The sequence below is a fragment of the Brienomyrus brachyistius genome, chromosome 3, assembly GCF_023856365.1.
Source record: "Brienomyrus brachyistius isolate T26 chromosome 3, BBRACH_0.4, whole genome shotgun sequence".
NCBI classification, from domain to species: domain Eukaryota; kingdom Metazoa; phylum Chordata; class Actinopteri; order Osteoglossiformes; family Mormyridae; genus Brienomyrus; species Brienomyrus brachyistius.
This window is the reverse complement of record NC_064535.1, coordinates 32,950,830-32,974,402: the sequence shown is the minus strand read 5'-3', so window position 1 is coordinate 32,974,402 and position 23,573 is coordinate 32,950,830. Positions and strand designations below refer to the sequence as shown.

General features: G+C 42.5%; 1 protein-coding gene and 1 long non-coding RNA gene across 10 annotated transcripts in view; one reads left to right on the top strand and one right to left on the bottom strand.

Moving 5' to 3' along the window:
• The window catches only part of LOC125739146 (uncharacterized), a 68,945-nt gene extending 49,247 nt beyond the window's left edge, over positions 1 to 19,698 (top strand). Inside the window, exons 4-7 of one of the 8 annotated variants that reach the window (XM_049008962.1) lie at positions 2,015 to 2,092; positions 12,207 to 12,284; positions 16,723 to 16,753; positions 19,309 to 19,698. In XM_049008962.1, coding sequence (XP_048864919.1) covers positions 2,015 to 2,092; positions 12,207 to 12,284; positions 16,723 to 16,753; positions 19,309 to 19,369 — 248 coding nt within the window. In that variant the 3' untranslated portion in view covers positions 19,370 to 19,698. Of the gene's footprint in view, positions 1 to 2,014; positions 2,093 to 12,206; positions 12,285 to 16,671; positions 16,754 to 19,308 lie in introns of all 8 variants that reach the window. The other 7 variants (XM_049008961.1, XM_049008960.1, XM_049008964.1 and 4 more) reach the window with 7 other exon arrangements.
• LOC125739151 (uncharacterized) lies at positions 16,604 to 22,048 on the bottom strand. Of its 2 annotated transcripts, none has more exons than XR_007397070.1 (3): positions 21,952 to 22,048; positions 20,918 to 21,042; positions 16,604 to 16,739 (listed from the first exon to the last, which is right to left on the bottom strand). It is a non-coding gene; the product is annotated as an uncharacterized LOC125739151 (long non-coding RNA). The 2 variants fall into 2 exon arrangements; XR_007397069.1 differs by having other exon boundaries at positions 20,918 to 21,045; positions 21,952 to 22,042.
• Positions 22,049 to 23,573: the final 1,525 nt, after the last annotated feature.

The following is a 23,573-nucleotide window of genomic DNA, read 5'->3' as shown; positions in this document are numbered from 1 at the left end:
GTATGTAATTGTGAATTGTCTTCTGTGGGTTACAAATAATGGAGTCTGCTAAAAAACCCCTCCTCCCAAGATCACTAATGTTCCTATCTTGTCCTTCAGTTTGTGGTAGTTAGGCATGCTCTTAAATATACCACAGGCAGCCAGTTAAGACAAGATTACCTCAGTGAATGTGTACAGTTCATAGAATGTCATTTTCCCCTGCATTGTGACACAATAACAAGGAGGCAGCTGACTCATTGAGGAGCTCGTTGTTAAGGTGGGACATGGCAAAGGGATGGAAGACTGGCAAGCCATGGAACAGCTCACAGCTAACAGAGGACTTTTTTTAACTGAACAGAATAGAAAGGGGGAAACCACAAAATAAAGGGACCATGTGGTGTCAATCATAAAACAGGGAAAAATAAGAACTAACTAAAGAAGTAACCATAAAAGAAACAGAGAAACTGAGAGCTAGCCTGGGTGACAACCACAACTACCAACATAGAGTAACAACAGCAATGATAAACTGAAGTACAGAATTAAGGCAGGCATTTAAATTTACACAGATTACAGGGCTAACAGCAGGTAGGTGTGAAACATAACCAAAAACAACCAATCAGCAAAGGCAGGGGACAACAAGCAACAGGTGGAGTAACTTACAGTAACAAGCACAGAAACTTGAAAACCTTTACAAACACTAAGGTTTAACAACACTAGGGAAGACTAGGAACACAGGTCTAAGCAGAACAAAATTACACAAGGCAAAGATAAAAACAGATGCAAAATAAAAATGGCAAATCAATGAATATAAAATAACAGGGGTTCAGCCTCTGAGCCACTTGGCAGTCCAGGGAACAGGTTAACTTGTTAGGGGCTGAAGGAAGAGCTACGAGACAGAGAGGACAAGTGTTGAACCACTAACTCCTAATCATCTACTTACAATGAAGACACTTGCTCCTCTTCCGCCTCCTGGAAATTTTGTCAGAGAAGACTTGTATGCCAAAAAAAGATGGCGAAGAGTGCAGTACTTATCGGAACAGTTCTGGAGTAGATGGCGCAAGGAATATCTGATCAACTTAAGTCTCAGACATATAATCATAATATATCTCACCAGCCAATCACTGCCTGTCTCACACACTACCTGACTCAAATCTGATAACTTAATGCCACTTTACTCTTTAATAATGAGGTAAGTAGGAGGTGAAGAGATTAAGATAAACTAAGATAAATTGGGTGATTTTGGTAAGCTGCAAAACAGCTACTTTCACAGACATAATTTGTATTGATCTCCAAGCTCTTTCCAGTTTTAACTGTGGATTGACGTATGAACCAATATATTTTCCATTATGCTGCTTGTTCATGAAGTAATATTTGATATTTTGTAAATTTTGATTGCTTTCTGGTGAAAACTGGTCAACTTTATGGTCTTCACTTTTCTAACTTTTCTAAATAAAACAGTATTATTGATGGCTATTATCATAGGCATTTGAGTGCCGCAACCGCAATGCACACGCGACACAGTCAGTATGTCCTAGGCCTTAGCATGTGGTGGTATGTAAACAGCAGTGATTATGACAGCAATAAACTCCCATGGTAAAAAGAACAGCCTTCATTTCACTGTTAGGTATTCTATGTCTGGGGAACAATATCTCCCAATAATACCCATGGCAATGCACCAACCCTTGATGACATACCTACACACTTCCACCATTCTTTCGCTTCAGCATACCAATCCCATACTGAAGTGAAATGATGCTCTGAGATCCTTCGTACTAAATGCAATCCTAACTGGCACTTGGGGAAAGCATGTAAAATCTGATGTAGAGTGCTAAATCGTCTTATAGAAAACATTGTCTTTTAACTTAATATGAAGGCCATTTCAAGGTCTCAAGATTATTTTTTAAAAGACAATGATTTATGTGGTGGTCCATGTCTCTTCAATTTTTGTTTTTATAAATATGTTCATATGGAATTGTCTTTTTTATTACTAGTGTTTGACTTCTATGTGTAACAATATTTTCTTTTCTTCTGAAAGATCCCAAGCTCTGCCCAGAAATATTTCTCACCACAACAACTTCCAGCATTCCCACCAGCAAAGTCCAGTTTGTGGAAGGTTTGTGGAAACTTGCTATTTTCAAACATAAAGTCTCGAAACACTGTGGTTGGTGGTGCTGTAAAGGCAGGTTTTGGAAGAAAATCATGACCCAGATGATCCACCATAAAACTGTTATTGGCATGTTGCAGGAGAGTCTGATGCCCTTCATACTAAATACAATCCTAAATGACACTTAGGGAAGCATCTAGAATCTGTTGTAAAGTGTTAAGTGATTTAACAGAAACATTATGAATTGACTTAACAAAGATTTTGGAAGAGGTCAGCAAGCTTCAGTAAAGCATTAAGTTAGCTAACTCTTTCTGGGTTCACAGCTGGTAGTTCTTCAATTTACAGGTCACTGCAGGAAGAAGTACAATTCATTTTATACCTAGGCATGTGCTAATTAATTACAGGGAAGGGAAATGCATCCTAAAAATGTTAATGTATGCCAACAGTGACATGCACATGGAGAAAAACCCAGAAATACCTGTTTGTTTGTGGCCAACAAGGATATCAGACTGAAACCATCTGCTAGCCTTTTCTAAGTGATTGTCATTGGAAGACGTTTTGAGGTCAGGGTGCTTAAAGTCAGAACGACCAATAGACTTTACTGAAGTTCATTGGAATCATTGGCAGCTATCAACAATATTATTTTTGGAGAAAGAATCGCTTCTAAGTCATTGTCACCAAGAGCCAGAGGGGGTGCTGAAGCACTCTCAACACCTGTACTTCCAGCACTATTGGCAGATGTAGTTATGTTTCACTGCAGAGCAGTGTCATAGTCCTACATTTACAAGCATCGTTCGCACTCTTTCAGGCTCCAGTGCCACAGCTAAGTACAATATATGTACAAAAGTATTCAGGCACACCTGTCAATCATGGAATTCAGGTGTTCTGTTAATCTGAATTCAGGCCATTTTGACGAACTCAGTGAATTCAGTCATGGTCCTATCACATGATGTTACCTTTGCAAAAAGGTAATTATTGCAAAGTGCATTATTGCAAAGTGGAAGCCATTAGGAACTCAGCCACAAAGTGGCAGACCACAAAAAGTAACAGAGTTGATTGTGAGCCAAGTCTTCATATCAAACATCAGTGTCTGACCTCATTAATGCTTTTCTGGAGGAATGAGCAAAAATTCCCACTGACAACTCCACAATCTTGTGGATAACCTTCCCAGAAGAGTGGCAGCTGTTATAGCTGTAAAGGGGGCCTATTGAGGCCTATGGATTTAGAATGGGATATTAAAAAAGTTTGATTAAATGAAAATAAACATAATTACAGATAGAGCCAATGTGACTAAATGCATTGAAACCTAATACCAAGTAGTTCTCTTTTTTTCCTCTACAAGAAGCGTCATACAAGTATCATATTATTATGGTACTATTGCTATTTTTGAGTTTTTAATGTTATTACTTCTGTTACATGACTGACATGGTAAATTACCATTAATAATGTAAATCAGCACAATTGTTGTAGAGTGTTTGCAGGCAACCCGCTGTGAAAGTCAGACTAATAATATTACAAAGTTTGTCAGTTTTTGCACATGACCTGCTGTGAGAGTCAGACCAATCACACCTGGAACCATTGTAGTTCAAACTACAGTGGTTTGAACTAACGTGGTGTAAACTACCGTGTTACAACAGTTTTGGGAAACAGTCTGTTGTCCATCCATCCATTTTCCAAACCGCTTATCCTATTGGGTCGCGGGGGGTCCGGAGCCTATCCCGGAAGCAATGGGCACGAGGCAGGGAACAACCCAGGATGGGGGGCCAGCCCATCGCAGGGCACACTCACACACCAGTCACTCACACATGCACACCTATGGGCAATTTAGCGACTCCAATTAGCCTCAGCATGTTTCTGGACTGTGGGAGGAAACCCCACGACAACATGGGGAGAACATGCAATCTCCCAGGCGGAGACTCGAACCCGGGTCCCAGAGGTGTGAGGCAACAGTGCTAACCATTGCACCACCATGCCACCCCCACAGTCTGTTGTGTTTAATGCAATTATAATGTATGCCGTGTTACCGAAATTTCGTGTGTAAGAAGGGAGTTCTTCCGGCTGATGTAACGCGCGAGTCAGTCTGCCTACGTTGTTCTTCCGCTCTGCATGTACTGCTACTTGCGTGCGTGAACTAAGTAAAGTTTATATTGTTAGTCCTGCATCCTGTTCCTTACTGACACTGGCAAACATAAAAAATTGGTGACGAGGATTTTCTAAATTTTTTGCTCTTCCTATGCTTGTGGAGATGGCAGTGTCTAATGTGCCTTTTACAAGTTTTTTGCTCTCCTGCCCCGGTGAGCCGGAGGTGCCTTTCACAATGTGGCTGGGGATTTTTAACCTTTACTTATTGGTGATCGATGCTACTGGAGATGCCTGACGCGTGGAAAAGAGCGGTTTTACTGCACTGCCTTGGAACGGAGGGACAAAGAACATAAGAACATAGGAAATTTACAAATGAGAGGAGGCCATTCAGCCCATCAAGCTCATTTGGGGAGAACTTAACTAATAGCTCAGAGTTGTTAAAATCTTATCTAGCTCTGATTTAAAGGAACTCAGGGTTTTAGCTTGCGCTACACTAGCAGGAAGACTATTACATTCTCTAACTACACGCTGTGTAAAGAAGTGCTTCCTCAAATTCATTTTAAAATGTTCTCTTGCTAATTTCACTTATGGCCACGAGTGCTAGTATCAACATTGGAACAACGTACAAGGAGAAATGGTAAACCTTCAGAAGATTACCTTCTTCAGATGAATCATGACTAAATTAATGATCTGTTGTGACTAATTTACGGGAGAACTGAAGTGTTGATCAGGTCAGTTCCTTTTGTTGTTCTGATTAGAAACAATGAATAACTCCTTGAATTATTTAGGTAATATCACTTTGAGAAACAAAATGGAGGCAGACCCTCTAGAACAGTGATTCTCAATTGGTGGTTTGCGACTCAGAAGTGGGTCGCAAACCCGTTTTCAGTGGGCCTTTGACTGGGCAGAAAAATATTGAGAAAAAATTTACAGAGTGTCGTCTGTTCACACTCCTTAACAGTATAGGTGGTGATAATGAGATGCCCTGTAATGCGAGTTGACAACTGCCATTTCACACCATAGAAGAACACCCGCAAACTTTGTTTACATATGCTCATCCGGGATCTGATTTTCTTGTTTGGAATGTTTATATTTTGGCGTATCTTATTGGTGCGGGTTTTGTCGCAGTACTTCAGTTAAGTGTGCCCAGCATTGTCTATGTATTTTACCCTGGTAGTTTTTTCTCACTCACTGTTTCGTTGGCTGTTTTCTTGTATAATTTACATTTACATTTGTTTATTTCTTCTCCACTAAAGTGGCTTTGTCAGGCGCTAGTAGCGATGAGCTGCTTATGGTTTCGGGTTACTATAAAGTTGAGGTTCGTGGTAGTCCATCAACTCCTAGAAGTAATGTGCCTAATACCTAATTGTTGCATAGACTGCTTAAACACTTGGGACATGAAATTAGTGCCCTGATCTGTTTGCAAAATTTTCGCAATGCCGAAAAGAGAAAAGAACCCCAGAAGAACTTTAATGATGGCAGTAGCAGTTATTTTTCGGATTGGTGTAGCCTCGGGAAATCAAGTAAAAGTACAAATGATTGTAAGCAGGTACAGTACTGATTCCGCGACTTAGTTTGCGGCAACGGAGTAACACAGTCCAAAATTATGTGTTTATGTGGAACAGGAAGAATCAACTGATTTGGCTTGCCGGTACCTTGACATACATGACAGGTTTTCATTCTTTGTTTAATTTATTTATCTTTATTTAAAAAAAAAAAACGGCTAATGAAGAAACTGAATTCTTTCCATGGTGCATTATTGGTTGTCATATTTTCAATGAGTGAGGATTCTCTGGTAAGCACTGTTGAGTTTGTTAAAAACAGTTACTGAAGAGGTTTAGTTTTAATTCAAATGCAGCTAACAGTGTAAAAAGGAATATTCTCCTCTCTAGCATCGTCACTTGCTGATCATTTTGGTTTATCATTTATCAAGTTTATCAGATTTTTTGTGTTGGCATACTGTGATATTCTGTTCTACTATCTCAGGTTCAAACTGCACCCTCTTTTTATTTAGTAAATTTGAGAAGTTGAACATTTTGGGTCATGACTTGTCATTGAGGGGTCATGGTGGGTCCCAAAGCCAGACCAGCTGAGAACCACTGCTCTAGAACAGGAGTGTCCAAACTTTTTTTACTGAGGGCCACATACTGTACAGAAAAATGTTCAGAGGCCTGTGGCAACTAACGAGATGTTAGGTATATCGGCTCATCTCTTGTGTATTCAGTCAATCAAATTTGGTCAATAAATTATAATTATGAGTGAGCTCATTCAGCTCATTATGAGTGAGCTCATTCAGCTCATTCAAAATTGGCAATCTCAGATTGCTTCTTAGTCAGGATGGTGATCCTTCACAGCCCTGTATGAACGGGGGAAAAATATGGGGAAGGAGGTGTATTTGAAGCTTGTTAAATAAGTTATTGGGCTTGTTAAGACATCCACTAACGTTTGTTATGAAATATTAACTTTAATTTACTGAATTAGGTGATTATTCTTATTAACATGAATACTGTATATTATAACTCACCTATAATGGGAACAGCATTGCCTCAGTGGGAGCAGTGATGCTGCGCTTTGGACTGAAGGATGGCTGGCAGGTCAACATTAAGTTTTGTGGTAGAGATTTTTTGTGGTAAAATCAAAAGCACGGACTTTATTTGACACTTGGTGTTTTAAGTTTGTTGACAAGCCTTCGATTTGCCACACAACTGTATTTCTGGACATGCTAACATTGTTGACGTCATGGATTTTTTCCAGGCACATTATAAGTTGGAATTTTAGTGAGGCACTGTTTTATAAAGTCATCATCTGAGAAAGGTTTCCGGTGTTGGGCGATGAGCTGAGCTAATTCGTAGCTGGGCAATGTGGCATTTTCTTGTGTTTTGCTAGCATGAGAAAAAAAACCTTGTTGAGCTTCCAGGCTAGTTGCATGGCACCAGTGTAGGATGTGTAGGTTTGATGGTTAGGTTCATAGTGTTGTTGTACATTATACTCTTTCATCACTACAGCAGTTTCATTGCAAATCAAACAGACAAATTTCCCCTTGACTTCAATAATGTATTTATTTTCCCATGGTGTTTGAAATTTGAAAAGCACTCACTTGCTATGTTGCGTTTCTTTGGTTTTTTAGAATAGAATATATCTTTATTGTGGTAGATACAACGAATTTTGTGTGGGCCATATTCCATTATGTTTTTGGAATTTGAAGCGGGCCAATTAGAAATGGACAGCGGGCTGCTGTAGTAGTTTGGACACCCCTGGTCTAGAACCTTTCTGCCACCTGAATTCATTTCTGGTCCATGATACCACTACTATGGGACTACTGTGGAAGTTGTGTTTATTCAGACATTATTTTTTCTTCCTGAGCTCACAGTTCTGTAAGGTGACATGGGAGATAACCAACACAATGTGTGAATCCAAAATAATTTTTGTGGACTATATTACAATGACAATGAGACCAGACTGAAAAAACATAAAACCCATATAGTCTTCTTACAGTAAACTCTTCTATCTGATAAGTAACATTGTCAAAAGGGAAGGGGTTTCTCTATGACTTGGGTTGGTAGTAGCGTTTGGGGGGTTAAGGAGTCCGATGTTAGTGGTTTATGGTAGTACATTGTGTGTGGAAGTTTTATTGAATTGGCGGACTACACATCCCATCATCCCCTGCGCAACACAAAATAATAGTCCATGCTTAGTGTGCTGTTTGGTTTATTTCTTTCTTTATTCAAGGCAATAACTTAGAGCTGTGAGGTACCCACTGTTCTAGTTTTATCCATCGGCCATGGTAAAGGGAGAACTTGGGTAAATCAGCAGAAGTCTCTCACCAGCTTCCACCCCGGTTGCTGTTTCCTCTGGTCCTTCGGCATATGGGTTCCTTGCGGAAGCACGCGCCACCTGGGGAAGGTTCCCTTATAGCCTAGGGTGGAACAGGGGAAGGTGAAGGTTTGGCACAAAGGAGGGGGGGAATAGGTGAGAAGGGTTGTTTGTTCTTGCTTTTGTTGTGTGAGGTGGGATGTTCTGTGTGAAAGAGCAGGGGACGGTAATGCTTAATGGCCAGCTATTATGATGTGTTCGATGTTAAATGTATGTTGTTAGTACATGAAACTCCAACTGGTTTCCCCTTGTCGTTGGGCTGTCCCAATTAGTTTAATGAGAAGCCGTATATAAGGGCAGGGGATTAGAGTAAAAAGGGTGGTTGGTGCTCTTTTGGTCTAATTGTTTGTTTTTATTTATTTTATTTTTGTTCTTTTTGTCATGCTGTGGCCTGTGTGGATTATGGGCATGTCAAGGCCAAGAGAGAAGGGTAACAGCTTGAGGTGAGGCTGGAAAGGCCCCATGAAATAAAGCTACCTTTGTTCTGAGGCCTACTGCGTTTGTGCCTGGTTTCTCCCCACTCGCATGCGGGGTTGTTTGCATTCCCTCAATAAGGCAGGGCCTGTCCAGCTCTTGCCTTTTTCACAAACATGTTACATTGAAAAGGTTGTTTTCAACACAACAGTGTGTGTGTGTGTGTGTGGGAGTCAGGAGTTTTTTATTCATTACATAAAACAAACTATATACAGAGTGGCTGTTTTTAATCTCTAGCAAGGTAAACTATGAACATTTGCCAGATATTAAACATAAAGGGGTAAAATGGAGGGGACTGAAGTGTATTTTTTTAAATACGTAAAGTCATAGATGGGACACAGACTTCACTCACAGGCAATGTTAATGACTGACCTAGGGGAGACAGTGTAGCACACGGACTAAATACACAGAACTAAGGGACGAAAATGCAGAATAGCTGAGAACAATCAGGAATTCACACGAGGTTGATGAGGGAGTGTGGCACACAGGAGGATCGTATGAGCAGGTCATGACAACTTTACCTGTCTACCAATTTTTTTCGATATAACTTCACACAACAGAAATAATAAAATACTTATTTGTAGATAATGAAATATCTGTGGATCATGGTATGTAATTGTGAATTGTCTTCTGTGGGTTACAAATAATGAAGTCTGCTAAAAAAAAACCCTCCTCCCAAGATCACTAATGTTCCTATCTTGTCCTTCAGTTTGTGGTAGTTAGGCATGCTCTTAAATATACCACAGGCAGCCAGTTAAGACAAGATTACCTCAGTGAATGTGTACAGTTCATAGAATGTCATTTTCCCCTGCATTGTGACACAATAACAAAGAGGCAGCTGACTCATTGAGGAGCTCGTTAAGGTGGGACATGGCAAAGGGATGGAAGATTGGCAAGCAATGGAACAGCTCACAGCTAACAGAGGACTTTTTTTTTAACTGAACAGAATAGAAAGGGGGAAACCACAAAATAAAGGGACCATGTGGTGTCAATCAAAACAGGGAAAAATAAGAACTAACTAAAGAAGTAACCATAAAAGAAACAGAAACTGAGAGCTAGCCTGGGTGACAACCACAACTACCAACATAGAGTAACAACAGAAATGATAAACTGAAGTACAGAATTAAGGCAGGCATTTAAATTTACACAGATTACAGGGCTAAGAGCAGGCTGGTGTGAAACATAACCAAAAACAACCAGCAAAGGCAGGGGGCAACAAGCAACAGGTGGAGTAACTTACAGTAACAAGCACAGAAACTTGGAAACCTTTACAAACACTAAGGTTTAACAACACTAGGGAAGACTAGGAACATAGGTCTAAGCAGAACAAAATTACACAAGGCACCTAAAACAAGGACACAAGGCAAAGATAAAAACAGATGCAAAGAAAAAATGGCAAATCAATAAATATATAATAACAGGGGTTCAGCCTCTGAGCCACTTGGCAGTCCAGGGAACAGGTTAACTTGTTAGGGGCTGAAGGAAGAGCTACGAGACAGAGAGAGGGGAAGCTGGATGACCAACAACACCTCCTGACCAAAAGGGGACAAGAGACATAGGACAGGGTTGGATGGACACTGACCCTGACAATATCCCACACCATGGAAAAAAACAGCGAAAATGGACAGACAGAACAAGGACATCGAACAACATCGAACAAGGACACATAGGGTGAACATGAGGAGCTGGGAAAGATGAGGGAACACAGTAGGGATCAGAACCCGAGGACCAGGGACAAACAAATTAGGGACAGAACATGGAATACAATAAAGAGGACCAGGGACATGAGATGGGGACCATGACAGAGTATGACAACTGAAAGAAATGGCAAAAAATGGGACTTGACAGGAAAGCAGGCCTGGAGACAGAGGGGGAAGAATTCTATAAGGGGCAGGACCACTCTGGGGTTGATGGAATACCAAGGAGTTGGCTGTCTGAGGATGAGATGCAGAAGGATTAGGAAAGTGAACCCCCATGGCCCTAGATGAATTATTGCCAGGCCTGAATGGCAGCACAACAGGAGCTGGAGGCCAGTCTGGTGGGTGCCAATGGTGTTTATGCCTCTGGCGACTCCTTTGGAAGACGGAAAGGCAGGACCAGGGTTGAGGTCTGTTGCCAGGGTCCCTGAAACGCCAGAGGGTGTCTGGTACACAGCAGAGGCGAAGGCAGCTCTGGAGGCACTGCACAAGTGAAAGCAGGCTCTGCAGGTGCTGCAGAGGTGGGGATGGGATCAATGGTACTCTGCGGGTCAGACTCTGGAATCTGGAGGCTCGGATCGGGCAGCAACCTCCCATGGACAGGGATCTGGAGGCTTGGACAGGGTGGTGTCCCCTTCGGGGCCAGGCTCAGAAGACTCAACCAAATTGGCCAGGGCCATGTTGGTATTAGTAGCAGACAGATGTTACTAGATGTGTTGATATTAGTGTAGGATAGATGTTATCAAACGTGTTGGTATTAGTGGCTGACCGATGTTATGAGATGTATTGGTATTAAAGGCAGATAAATGTTATCAGATATGTTGTATTACAGGTAGACAGATGTTATCAGACATGTTGGCATTAGTGTGATATGGATGTTATTAGATGTGTTGGTGTTAGAGGTAGGCTAGAAGTGATCATGTGTTGTTATCAGTGCCAGACATAGAGCATATCATGCGTGCAAACATATACAGCATTTGTATGTACCACCACTGGGGTGATCTATCAGAACATGGCCCACATGCACACTTCCTACGGACTTCCCAATCACAGTCCATGTCTCATGCATGCTGTCCTTTCATCACCTGACTCAAATCTGATAACTTAATGCCACTTTACTCTTTAATAATGAGATCATTAGGAGGTGAAGAGATTAAGATAAATTAAGATAAATTGGTTGATTTTGGGTGAACGTAAGCTGCAATTGAAACAGTATGAACATACTTTTACACAGACATAATTTGTATTGATCTCCAAGCTCTTTCCAGTTTTAACTGTGGATTGACTTATGAACCAATATATTTTCCATTATGCTGCTTGTTCATGAAGTAATATTTGATATTTTGTAAATTTTGATTGCTTTCTGGTGAAAACTGGTCAATTTTATGGTCTTCACTTTTCTAACTTTTCTAAATAAAACAGTATTATTGATGGCTATTATCATAGGCATTTGAGTGCCGCAACCGCAATGCACACGCGACACAGTCAGTATGTCCTAGGCCTTAGCATGTGGTGGTATGTAAACAGCAGTGATTATGACAGCAAAACTCCCATGGTAAAAAGAACAGCCTTCATTTCACTGTTAGGTATTCTATGTCTGGGGAACAATATGTCTCAATAATACCCATGGCAATGCACCAACCCTTGATGACATACCTACACACTTCCACCATTCTTTCGCTTCAGCATACCAATCCCATACTGAAGTGAAATGATGCTCTGAGATCCTTCGTACTAAATGCAATCCTAACTGGCACTTGGGGAAAGCATGTAAAATCTGATGTAGAGTGCTAAATCGTCTTATAGAAAACATTGTCTTTCAACTTAATATGAAGGCCATTTCAAGGTCTCAAGATTATTTTTTAAAAGACAATGATTTATGTGGTGGTCCATGTCTCTTCAATTTTTGTTTTTATAAATATGTTCATATGGAATTGTCTTTTTTATTACTAGTGTTTGACTTTTATGTGTAATAATATTTTCTTTCCTTCTGAAAGATCCTGAGCTCTGCCAAGAAATATTTCTCACCACAACAACTTCCAGCATTTCCACCAGCAAAGTCCAGTTTGTGGAAGGTTTGTGGAAACTTGCTATTTTCAAACATAAAGTCTCGAAACACTGTGGTTGGTGGTGCTGTAAAGGCAGGTTTTGGAAGAAAATCAAGACCCAGATGATCCACCATAAAACTGTTATTGGCATGTTGCAGGAGAGTCTGATGCCCTTCATACTAAATACAATCCTAAATGACACTTAGGGAAGCATCTAGAATCTGTTGTAAAGTGTTAAGTGATTTAACAGAAACATTATGAATTGACTTAACAAAGATTTTGGAAGAGGTCAGCAAGCTTCAGTAAAGCGTTAAGTTAGCTAACTCTTTCTGGGTTCACAGCTGGTAGTTCTGCAATTTACAGGTCACTGCAGGAAGAAGTACAATTCATTTTATACCTAGGCATGTGCTAATTAATTACAGGGAAGGGAAATGCATCCTAAAAATGTTAATGTATGACAACAGTGACATGCACATGGAGAAAAACCCAGAAATACCTGTTTGTTTGTGGCCATCAAGGATATCAGACTGAAACCATCTGCTAGCCTTTTCTAAGTGATTGTCATAGGTCATGGGAAGACGTTTTGAGGTCAGGGTGCTTAAAGTCAGAATGACCAATAGACTTTACTGAAGTTCATTGGAATCATTGGCAGCTATCAACAATATTCTTTTTGGAGAAAGAATCCCTTCTAAGTCATTGTCACCAAGAGCCAGAGGGGGTGCTGAAGCACTCTCAACACCTGTACTTCAGCACTATTGGCAGATGTAGTTATGTTTCACTGCAGAGCAGTGTCATAGTCCTACATTTACAAGCATCGTTCGCACTCTTTCAGGCTCCAGTGCCACAGCTAAGTACAATATATGTACAAAAGTATTCAGACACACCTGTTAATCATGGAATTCAGGTGTTCTGTTAATCTGAATTCAGGCCATTTTGATGAACTCAGTGAATTCAGTCATGGTCCTATCACATGATGTTACCTTTGCAAAAATGTAATTATTGCAAAGTGGTATTATTGCAAAGTGGAAGCCATTAGGAACTCAGCCACAAAGTGGCAGACCACAAAAAGTAACAGAGTTGATTGTGAGCCAAGTCTTCATATCAAACATCAGTGTCTGACCTCATTAATGCTCTTCTGGAGGAATGAGCAAAAATTTCCACAGACAACTCCACAATCTTGTGGAGAGCCTTCCCAGAAGAGTGGCAGCTGTTATAGCTGTAAAGGGTGCCTATTGAGGCCTATGGATTTAGAATGGGATATTAAAAAAAAAGAATGAGATGTTGTCATAGTTCTTGTACGTGTAATGGCCAGGTGTGCCAATACTTTTGTCTAAATAGTGTATATAATTCAGTAAGTATATAAGTAAAGACTAATTCATACTTCACAATTCATACTTCTCCGTACGCTTTCAACTGGTTAGTTGAAACAAAATTTTGGTATAGATTTGTACTTTTTGAACCTGAACCTTCCACCTCTGGTAGTTGGTGCGAGTGTAGACAAGCTTTTTATGTTTAACAGAAACCACGTGCATCTGTGTGCATCGACGGTGCATGTGCAAGATAAATGATTCAGTATTTCCAGTACATGGCAGCGGCAACTTTCATAGATCAGTAGTCAACAATGAAATAGTAGAGGAAGAATATCTGTTGTTGTTGTTGTAGCAGCTGAGCCATTGTATGAGGTGGGCCGAATGCATCTAATTTTTCATATTGTCCAAACATTACATCAAGGTATGTAGTATTTTAAAAAGCAACACTATTCCGGCATTTTGAAATATTGGTTATAAAAACCGCAGTAACGCTTTACTGAAGGCCAAGAGGGGGGAGAGGGGGTCCTGGCTAATTTTATTCATAAAAGTTTACCTGTTTCACTACACTGTTGATATTTGTGTTTGCTGTGACACATCTGTTCTCTCCTGGTGTGGTGGAATATCACTATTGTATGCATGCACAGATTGCGACCATCTGTATCCACCATCAAGTGTAGTATGAAAACAAGCTGCATTTAAAAACGTATGATGTATGGCTTGGAGTGCATTAACATGCTTATACCACAGTTACCACACATTTGTACATAAAGACATCATTTTCACATATACAAAATTAAACATATTTATTACACTGTGTGTACCATTATTAGGGAAGTGAGAATTTTGACCGTATCATCATTTTTATGCATATATTCCAAAATCAAGCTGTATAACCTTGAATGCTTACTGGAGGTAAGCATATCAGGTAATGTGTATTTAGGTGATGAGGAAGGGTGTGACCTAAGGAGATAAACACCCAATATCAAGGAGTGCATATTTATTAGGCATCTTGTTTTCCTCAGGCAAAATGGACAAAAAAAACAAAGCTTTTTCTGGCATACCTTTGAAATAATCTGTTAGCATGAAGGGGGTTTCGGATAGTTTTTTCAGATACGTAACCCCAAGATTTTACTTGGTCTTGTAATTCACCAACAGTAATCCTTGGGAATTCGTTTAGCCTCTCTTATGATTCTCCTCACTGTACATGGGGGGAAAAAAAACTTGGGTCCTCTTCCAGGTAGGTTTGTAACAGTTCCAGTTGTTGTCCACTTTTTTATTATTGTCCTAACAGTATAATTGTGCATTTTAAGGCGAGTACCTATTTTTTAATACCCATTCCCTGATTTATGAAGGTCAACAGATTTCTCCCTCATTTGGTTTGTGTCACGCCCGGCTCGTTCGATCCTCGCATGCGCCACGTGTGATTATCCACGTGTGCTTCCCCGATCGTATCCAGCTGTACCTTTTTATTTTGCTCTGTCTTGTCTACTTGAGTCCATGTGTTGCCTTAGTTCTTTGTCCGTCATTGATGTTAGTTGATGTTCGAGCTGCTGTTCTGTCCTGCCCGTCCCGTTCTTTAATAAATCCCGAGTTTCCCCCGACTTGCGACTCCTTGCCTGCTTCCTGCTCGCTCGCCTGCCCGTGCGATAACCCGCTTCACCGGCAAATCGTGACAGTTTGTATGTTCTGTTATTTTTCCCATGTTGATGGATGACTATGGGAATTTAGGCGATGTGTTAGCTCATGTTCGTATCCTTGCTAACTAGGAAGTCATGGATTACAGCTTGAAGGTTCCTATTCACTCCACTCAACTCAAAGGTGTACAATTTACAAGGGAAACATGCTTCAATTACATTGCATACACTATAATTTCCAGGGGTGCCAATAATCGTGGCACATGTGCTTTTGTTAAAGAATTATTTTTTGATGAAGGATTTTTTTGTTGGAATAAATTTATGTTAATGAACGGTTGGATTTTTGTCAATTTTTCTGAGTGACATGAAGCTGCTTCACCAATAGGTGGATTTTTTTCTAACACTTTTTACGAATCGTTACAAAGGGTGCCAATAATTGTGGAGGGCGCCGTATCGCCCAAGACTACTACTATTAAACATTTTAGTTATATACGACCCAAGCCCTTGTCTTTAATTCAAAAATAGTTCATTGTTAAGACTATAAGCCAGCCATTAGCATGCTTAGGGCAAACATCAGTCTTCATGCATAAACATATAAGCTATATGTGTTGTAGGCCTGACCATGGTATAAGCAGGTAAATGCACTGCAAGTCATCTACTGTAAGTTTTAAAATGTATGGCTGCATTTAATTATATATATGTGTGTGTGTATGTGTGTATGTGTATACATCGTTTTTTTTATTTAACTTTTATGTACCTCTTGGTAATCAGCTGTATCATACATAAAATTCAGATTATTAAAACCAGACTTGCGTATCATCTCGTTTAGGCAGGTAAAATGGAACTGTAAAGTATTACTGTCATGCCCGGCTCGTCTGCTCCTCGTGTGTGCCACGCCCCCTGATTACCCACATGTACTTCCCTGATTGTACCCAGCTGTGTCTAGTTACTTTGATTAGTCCTGTGTATTTAAGTCCTGGTCTCCCCGGTTTCCCTTGTCCGTCATTGATGTTTGTATGCGTGAGATGTTTCCCCGTCCGTGCTTCCTGATTAAACTCCCGTTTTGCCCCGTATTTGCCTGTCCGCTTGCTCCTTGCATGCCTTACCCGCACGATCGCCTGCCTGCACCACCCCGATCGTGACAATTACTGGATTAGAAATGCATTACATCAGTACGTCATTTTGGTATTTAATCACTGACAACAGGTCCTGGTCCTCAGCCTGAAGCACTATTGTTGTCTAAGTGAATTGATGCAATATCTTTACTTGTATAGTTTCTGTTAAGTAACATTAGAAAGTATAATATCAAATTGTTTTTTATTGTGATTCGCTTGGCTGGCACTACATGTCTGGTTATACAAAATGAATCAACACTCATCAGATTGCACAATTTGACAGTGCCACTAATAAACAGAGCATGAAATTTACATTAGATCATTGCTGATTCTTGTTCCCATGGATCCTCCTCAGGAATCAGAATTTTGATTGGTCTGGCTCTTCTTTCCTTGCTCGTGCTCATAGTTTGCATTGGAGTCGAACTGAAGAAACAACGGTAAGAAATATGTTTGTTTTTATACATATTTTAAATATCTTTCAACATTGAAACTGCTTATTTTAAGCAGATTTTTATTTAAGCGACTGCTTATTTTAACTAAAAAAAAAGAGAGATCGCTAGTCTACTCTCAGCCACCTTTGACAGCCGCCTCTCCTAACACTTGATGGCTCAAGCCACCTCTATCCTACACCTGGACATTTTACTCAGTGCAGTAATTTAGGATATGAATCAGGGCTCTCCAGATGGATTTTTCATTTCAGTACATTCTTCATGACCTTCATGACGTTGTGGCTGGGTCAGGATGTAAATGAACCAGTGGCCTGTACTACGAAGGGGGTTTAACCAAATCAGATTTAACCTGGAGTTAATTTGCGAACGCTGGGTTGACAAAATCGGGTTGTCTCAGTCGGCACTAATCAGTACTACGATGCCAATTAAGAAGTTGATTTGTTAAACTGATGTTAACTGCATTGGAGTTTGTGCGCGTTCACATAAATGGAGCACGTTCGGCAGCGCAAGTCACTGTTTGACTCATGGCGCGATCTCCATATTTCACGGAGGAAGACTGCATGCTAATTATGCAGGGATATGAGGAGTTTAAATCAACGCTGCAAAGAAAGTCCAATACCACTGCAGCCAAGAAAAGCAGGCAGGCTTGTTAGCTACGTATTGCTGACCGAGTAAATGCATAAGTACATATTCATGGATATAAAACGTGGTCTAAAATATCTCACAACCGAGTATTAGACTATGAAATGTCTGAAAAGAATTGAAATACTGTTAATAAATACAAAGGCTCACAGATGCGACACAATTCAGAAGTTACATATTATTTGCTGTTAAGTAATGTAATGCTCCCTAAAGTTCCATTACTGTGATGTTACTCATAATGTAAACCTAATGTTAACAATAACTTAACTGATCCGATTTCGAATGCAATAGTAATGGGAAGCGTATGTGGCAGCAAGTCAAGATGAAATATTAAAACATCATATTGTAACGGAGTTGGACTGTAGGGGGCAGCGGCACCCATAATGTACTGCTCCCACCGAGGGGGAGAATCTGTTTACCTGTGATTCCTGTTGTTGTTGTTTGTGTTGTTTGGGGGGGGGGGAAGTTGTTAGTGGGCGGCATGGTGGTGCAGTGGTTAGCACTGTTGCCTCACACCTCTGGGACCCGGGTTTGAGTCTCCGCCTGGGTCACACGTGTGTGGAGTTTGCATGTTCTCCCCATGTCGTCGTGGGGTTTTCTCCGGGTACTCCGGTTTCCCCCCACAGTCCAAAAACATGCTGAGGTTAATTGGAGTCGCTAAATTGCCCATAGGTGTGCATGTGTGAGTGAATGGTGTGTGAGTGTGCCCTGCGATGGGCTGGCCCCCCATCCTGGGTTGTTCCCTGCCTCGTGCCCATTGCTTCCGGGATAGGCTCCGGACCCCCCGCGACCCAATAGGATAAGCGGTTTGGAAAATGGATGGATGGATGGATGGAAGTTGTTAGTATTTGTTAATGTAATTGGGTTCTGGCGTGTTTGGAAATGTGTTTGGGTGGTTTTTGTGTAAACGCACACAGGCTACCGTGGACGGGATCCTCGGTAGTACTGTGTATCTGGGCAGGGTTTTTGTGTGTAAAAGGGGAGCGAGCAAGTAAGCTTATGGCAGAGTTGGCCTTTGCTTGTCTTGGCTGTGCTTTTATTCTGTTCTTGCTGACGGAATAAAGCTCGGAGACTTCTCTCCTGTTGAGCAAAGTTCCTCGACTGTCTCCATTACTCCCTGGTGGCGAAAAACCCAGAAAACGCTACAATATCAAGTGGAAGGGTGTTGTATTTATATTTCTACTCATTATGAAGAATTTGTTATATCTAGCCTCCACTTAATAGTGTGTTTCTATGTTTTACAGCTAATAAGAAAAAGGTGTCTGTTCATATTACACTTAATAGAAGGTGAGCCATTGTTTAATAAAGAAATGATATAGAACAGGACAAAACAGAAGCATATGTGTAGTGAAAAAACGACTAGGAATCTGTCACCACGGTTAAGTTAGGCTCATATTCCATATTCAGATTGGACAACAGGGTGTTCCCCTGCACACCTCTTGGGTTTTCAGAATAACTTTCTCTCTAACAGTTTCTCTCTAACAGTTATTAATTAATACATTGTATGCAGATTGTATGCCCCTCACGATTCGCGCGCAAGTGTCGTATGGATCATCCATATACGCCGGCATTGTCTTCGGAGAAATTGTAGTGGGAGGGGCGGTGCTCATATAGGCTGGCTTACGCGGAAACGTTGACTTAACCAAGAACAAAAACTGCTCGGAGCAGTTTTGAGACTTAGCGTAAATTGCCATAGCAATATGTCTCGACTAAAACCTACCCACCTTTCGTAGTACGGGTTAATCGCGAAGTTACACCACACGTCATGAAGTTACTCGCAAAGTTACCCCGCTTCGTAGTACAGGCCACAGGTCTACCTAGATAACTGCAAATAATCAAAATATCAGTATTGTGACATTTTGTTTGCCAACCGTCTCTCTGTCCTTCTCTTTATTGTTCAGCAGGAATATACAAACAGCACAAGAGGAAGAGGAGCCAATGTCCTCTGTGAAAGCATGCTGACTGCCCTAGCGAGCTTTACCTACAAAAACACAAATTGCAAAGCTATTTTGATTGAACTTTTATGTACCTCTGAAGCACTCAATGCCTTCTCTTGGAAAACTTGTAGAAAAGTATTATCCAAAGGAATTATAAACAAATCTCTTGCATCAATATTCTTATTTGTGACAGTAAAGGTATGCATTACTATGTTGCTATCTGTTATACTTTATCGCGTGTGCGCTTTGCATCTTTAATCTGAAAAGATCCTAGCGGACTGCCTAGTGTTTCATATGAAATTGATGAGATTTTATTGCTGCTCTGGGATGTTCATAAAAGCAGTAACGGCTAAATGTTGGCTCATTATTTGAAATATTATAAGTTATGGTCCAGTGTCACAGTGGGATGTATTGTTGCTCAAGAAGTTGGAGGTTTGAATACTATCCCCTACTTTCTATGTGAGGGCTTCCTCCTGATTCTCTAATGTCTCCCTGCAGCCCAAAACATTTGCATAAGTGAATCAGCATCTCTGATGTTGCTAACACAGCCAGTTAAGTGAGTTGTTAAAATGTTTTAACCCAGAGGATAATTAAATTGCACACATTAGAGAATAGCAGATAGCATAACAGGTAATCTACTCGAGAACGGAAAGCTGCTGATTCAAGTCCCAGGCGTGACCCTCGTAGTGATACACAGAGAACAACAAGGAGATTATCCATCCATCCGTCCATCCATTTTCTGTAACTGCTTATCCTAGTCAAGCTCGCGGGGGGGGAGGGGGGGGGTCCAGGGCCTATCCTAGAGGCTACAGGCGCATGGGGATGGGGTAACCCACCCATAGCAACCCAGGATGGGGTGCTAAACCCATCACAGGGCACACTCACACAAGGAGAGTATTTACATATCCAGTTCCTACAATAATCTAATTATCCCTATCCATAGCTGCCCGTTAAAGGCAGCTCAGCTGCGGTGGTCACCACAGGCTTGGCCGGGGAGTCCTCCCACTCATCGGCTGAAAGGGAAGCGGGGATGAGCGCGCGCGCCCACAGGACGATCGTCAGGGCGATCGCCGGCTTATGTTAAGAAGTACAGGAGGTCTGTGTACTGAATATTATTTGCATAATCATGCCTTCATGATAGTTAACCAAACATTTTCTCACAAGTCATTAGTCACTTTTCTTTCACTTAATTGTTGATCTTTGTGAATGACGCATTTAGTCTAAATCTCCAAATTTTACACAACATACTGATTGACAACCTGGGTGCTATCTTTGAACCCATAACATTCTGATGTTGTACCTTGACCGCTACTGCATAACAGTTTTATTTAATACCATGTGACAAAGGAGTTACACCCTCAAACCTCACTATACACAGGCAAATATGATGTATTTTGTCCCTCACCTGAAAACAAGATTGAAAGACTAAAAACTTATCAGCAACAAGAGCACTGTGAGGGCAAGTAAAAACCAACAGATAACTTTAAAGAACCAAAGGATGTCAGAAAAAGAACAGAAAAAGAAAAACTTCACAAAATATCTTGGCAAAATCAAACTGAATAAATAATTTTACCCGGGTCACCAGCCCCCATCTCTCCCAAGCCGGCGTCAGAAGGCCTCGATGCGCCCCCTTGCTTCTGCCTGGCAGTCGCATTCCCCCAGTTCCAGTTTGGCTGTCGCCTGTTGTTCCCCTGGCTCCTGCTTGACACAATTTAAGTGAAAATGCAGTTCAACTCTAAGTGAAATAAAGTAGCACTAAAGTACACATAATTGACAATACACTTATACTTAAAATACATTGTGTATTTTATGTTTTTCTTTATTCATTATGTTATTAATTCTACTAAAATACAACTTGGGATGTCCAAAAAGTAGCACTTAATGTACTATAAAAGTAATTACAGACGCTCCTCTACTTCCGAATGAGTTACGTTCCGAACGGGCATTCATAACTGAAAATGTTCGTAAGTCATTATTTAATATAATTTTAAGGGTATACGCAAGTACAAAGAACTAAGATGCTGCACGGCAGGAGTAGTGTGCCAGAAGTTTTACTAGGTGGAACTAGCACGCAGAAAAAAAAAATTGATGTTGCAGACAAGAAACGGGAGCCCAAGGAACACAATTTGGGCTTACAGTCCTCTTCATAAGTTCGATAGCAGTAGAGTGTCTGTAATTATTTCGTAAGAGCTATTTGTCCATTTTAAGGTATGGTGACCAAACCTGCACACAATATTCTAAGTGGGGTTTTACCAAGGAATTGTATTATCGTAGCTTCATATTCCTTGACTTAAACTCCACACACCTAGAGATGTAACCCAATGTCGTGATCGCGGGTTTTGTGGGTGAGGCGAACAGGCAGGCAAGCAGGCAGGAAGCAGGCAAGGAGGCGAAATACGGGGAAAGCGGGGATTTATTACTGGGAAAGTTCAGGAAATAGCGAGAAAACATCTATTTACGTTAACAAACATTAATGACGGACCACCAGGCAGGGGAAGACATGGACTGATAAAGAAAAGACAGAGTGCAATAACAAGGAACAGCTGGGTCTGATCGGGGAAGCACACGTGGATAATCAGCGGGGCGTGGCACACACGAGGATCTTACGAGCTGGGCATGACAGAATCCCCCCCCCCAAAGGTGCGCACGCTGGGCGCGCTTCAGGGGAAGGGATGGACGAGACGAGACCAGGGATACAGGACCTAGAAAACAAGAACATGACGATTAACAGGGCATGGGGAACAAAACTGAAACGCAGAACAGGGACAAGAAGTGGGACAGTAGTGAACGGTGGAGGAACAAAGGGACGAGGAGCAGAGACGGGAGGAACAAAGGGACAAGGAACAAACAGAGGAGGGACAGAGAGGGGAGAACAGGGAGGAAAGGTCGGGGGAAAAAGGGGAACACGAGGAAGCCCCAGCGGGCGACGGGTAGCAGCCGGAGGGGCCGTAGGCGACCGGGAGGCCGGAGCAGGAGGGGACCGAGGAGGGGCCGAGGAGGCAGGGCGAGGGACAGACACAGGGGACGAGGAGGAAGTTGGAGGGGGCACCCGATAGGGCGAGGAGGGAGCTGAAGGGGAAACCGGGGAAGGCAAGGAGGGAGGGGGAGCTGCAGCGGGCAAAGCCATAGCAGACCCAGGCGACGTCCACCGATGCGCTGGAGTAGGGGAACTCGCAGGCGACAGAGGTGGGACCCGCCCTGGGACACTGATATGCGGCGACAGCAGGGAGGTCCCCGAGAGGTCCCACTCAAGCTCCTCTACCTCAACCGAGGGAGGAGCGGTGGTCGGGTTCTCTGGGGCCTCCTCAGGGACTGGAGCTGGAGGGGGTACAGTCACAGGCGGAGGCAAAGGAAGCATCTCAGGCGGAGGCAAAGGAGGGGCCTCGGGTGGAGGCAGAGGGGCCTCAGGCGGAGATGCAGCAGGCGGTAGAGGAAGAGGAGCTCTGGGCATAGCGGCCGGAGGCGGCTGCTCGGGCATAGAGGAGAGCTCCAGGATGGCCAGTGCAGCAGGCGGTACCACGGAAGACACTGCACCTGCTGCTGAGGAAGCCTGCTCCTTTCTCCATTGGAGCAGTCTCCTCAGCGACGACCAACTGCTGGAGTGGAGACTCCGGGATTACGGCAGTGAACTCCCTCTACAGCTGCTCCAGGAGTTCAGCCACCTCTGGGGAGTCTCTGATTACTGGTTCCCCCCTCACGTGCCAGAACAGATCCTGGAGGGCAAAAAAGCGCTTGGCTAGCCGCGGGTGGAGCCGGAGGAGGTAGTGCAGCGGCCGCAGCCAACAGAGGCGGAGGCAGCGCCTCGGGCGTAGCGGCTGGAGGCAGCTGCTCGGGCGTAGAGGCCAGAGGCGGGTCATACGCAGGCTAGACGGGCAGGTCCCGCGCAGGCGAGATGGGTATGGCCCCTTTAAGAGTCCTGGGTACTCTAGGGATGGCGTCCCTTATAGCGCTGGCTCCCTTGTTGGCCAGCCGCGCTGGCCGGAAGAAATACCGCTCAAGGAGCAGCGGTAGCTCCGCAGCGGCCAGGCGCGTTCCCAGGACTTGGGAAGCTGCCCGTTAAAGGCAGCTCAGCTGCGGTGGTCACCACAGGCTTGGCCGGGGAGTCCTCCCACTCATCGGCTGAAAGGGAAGCGGGGATGAGCGCGCGCGCCCACAGGACGATCGTCAGGGCGATCGCCGGCTTCTTCCTCCTCTTCCACCTTTGGGTCACCGTAGTCGCGGGAGGCTGT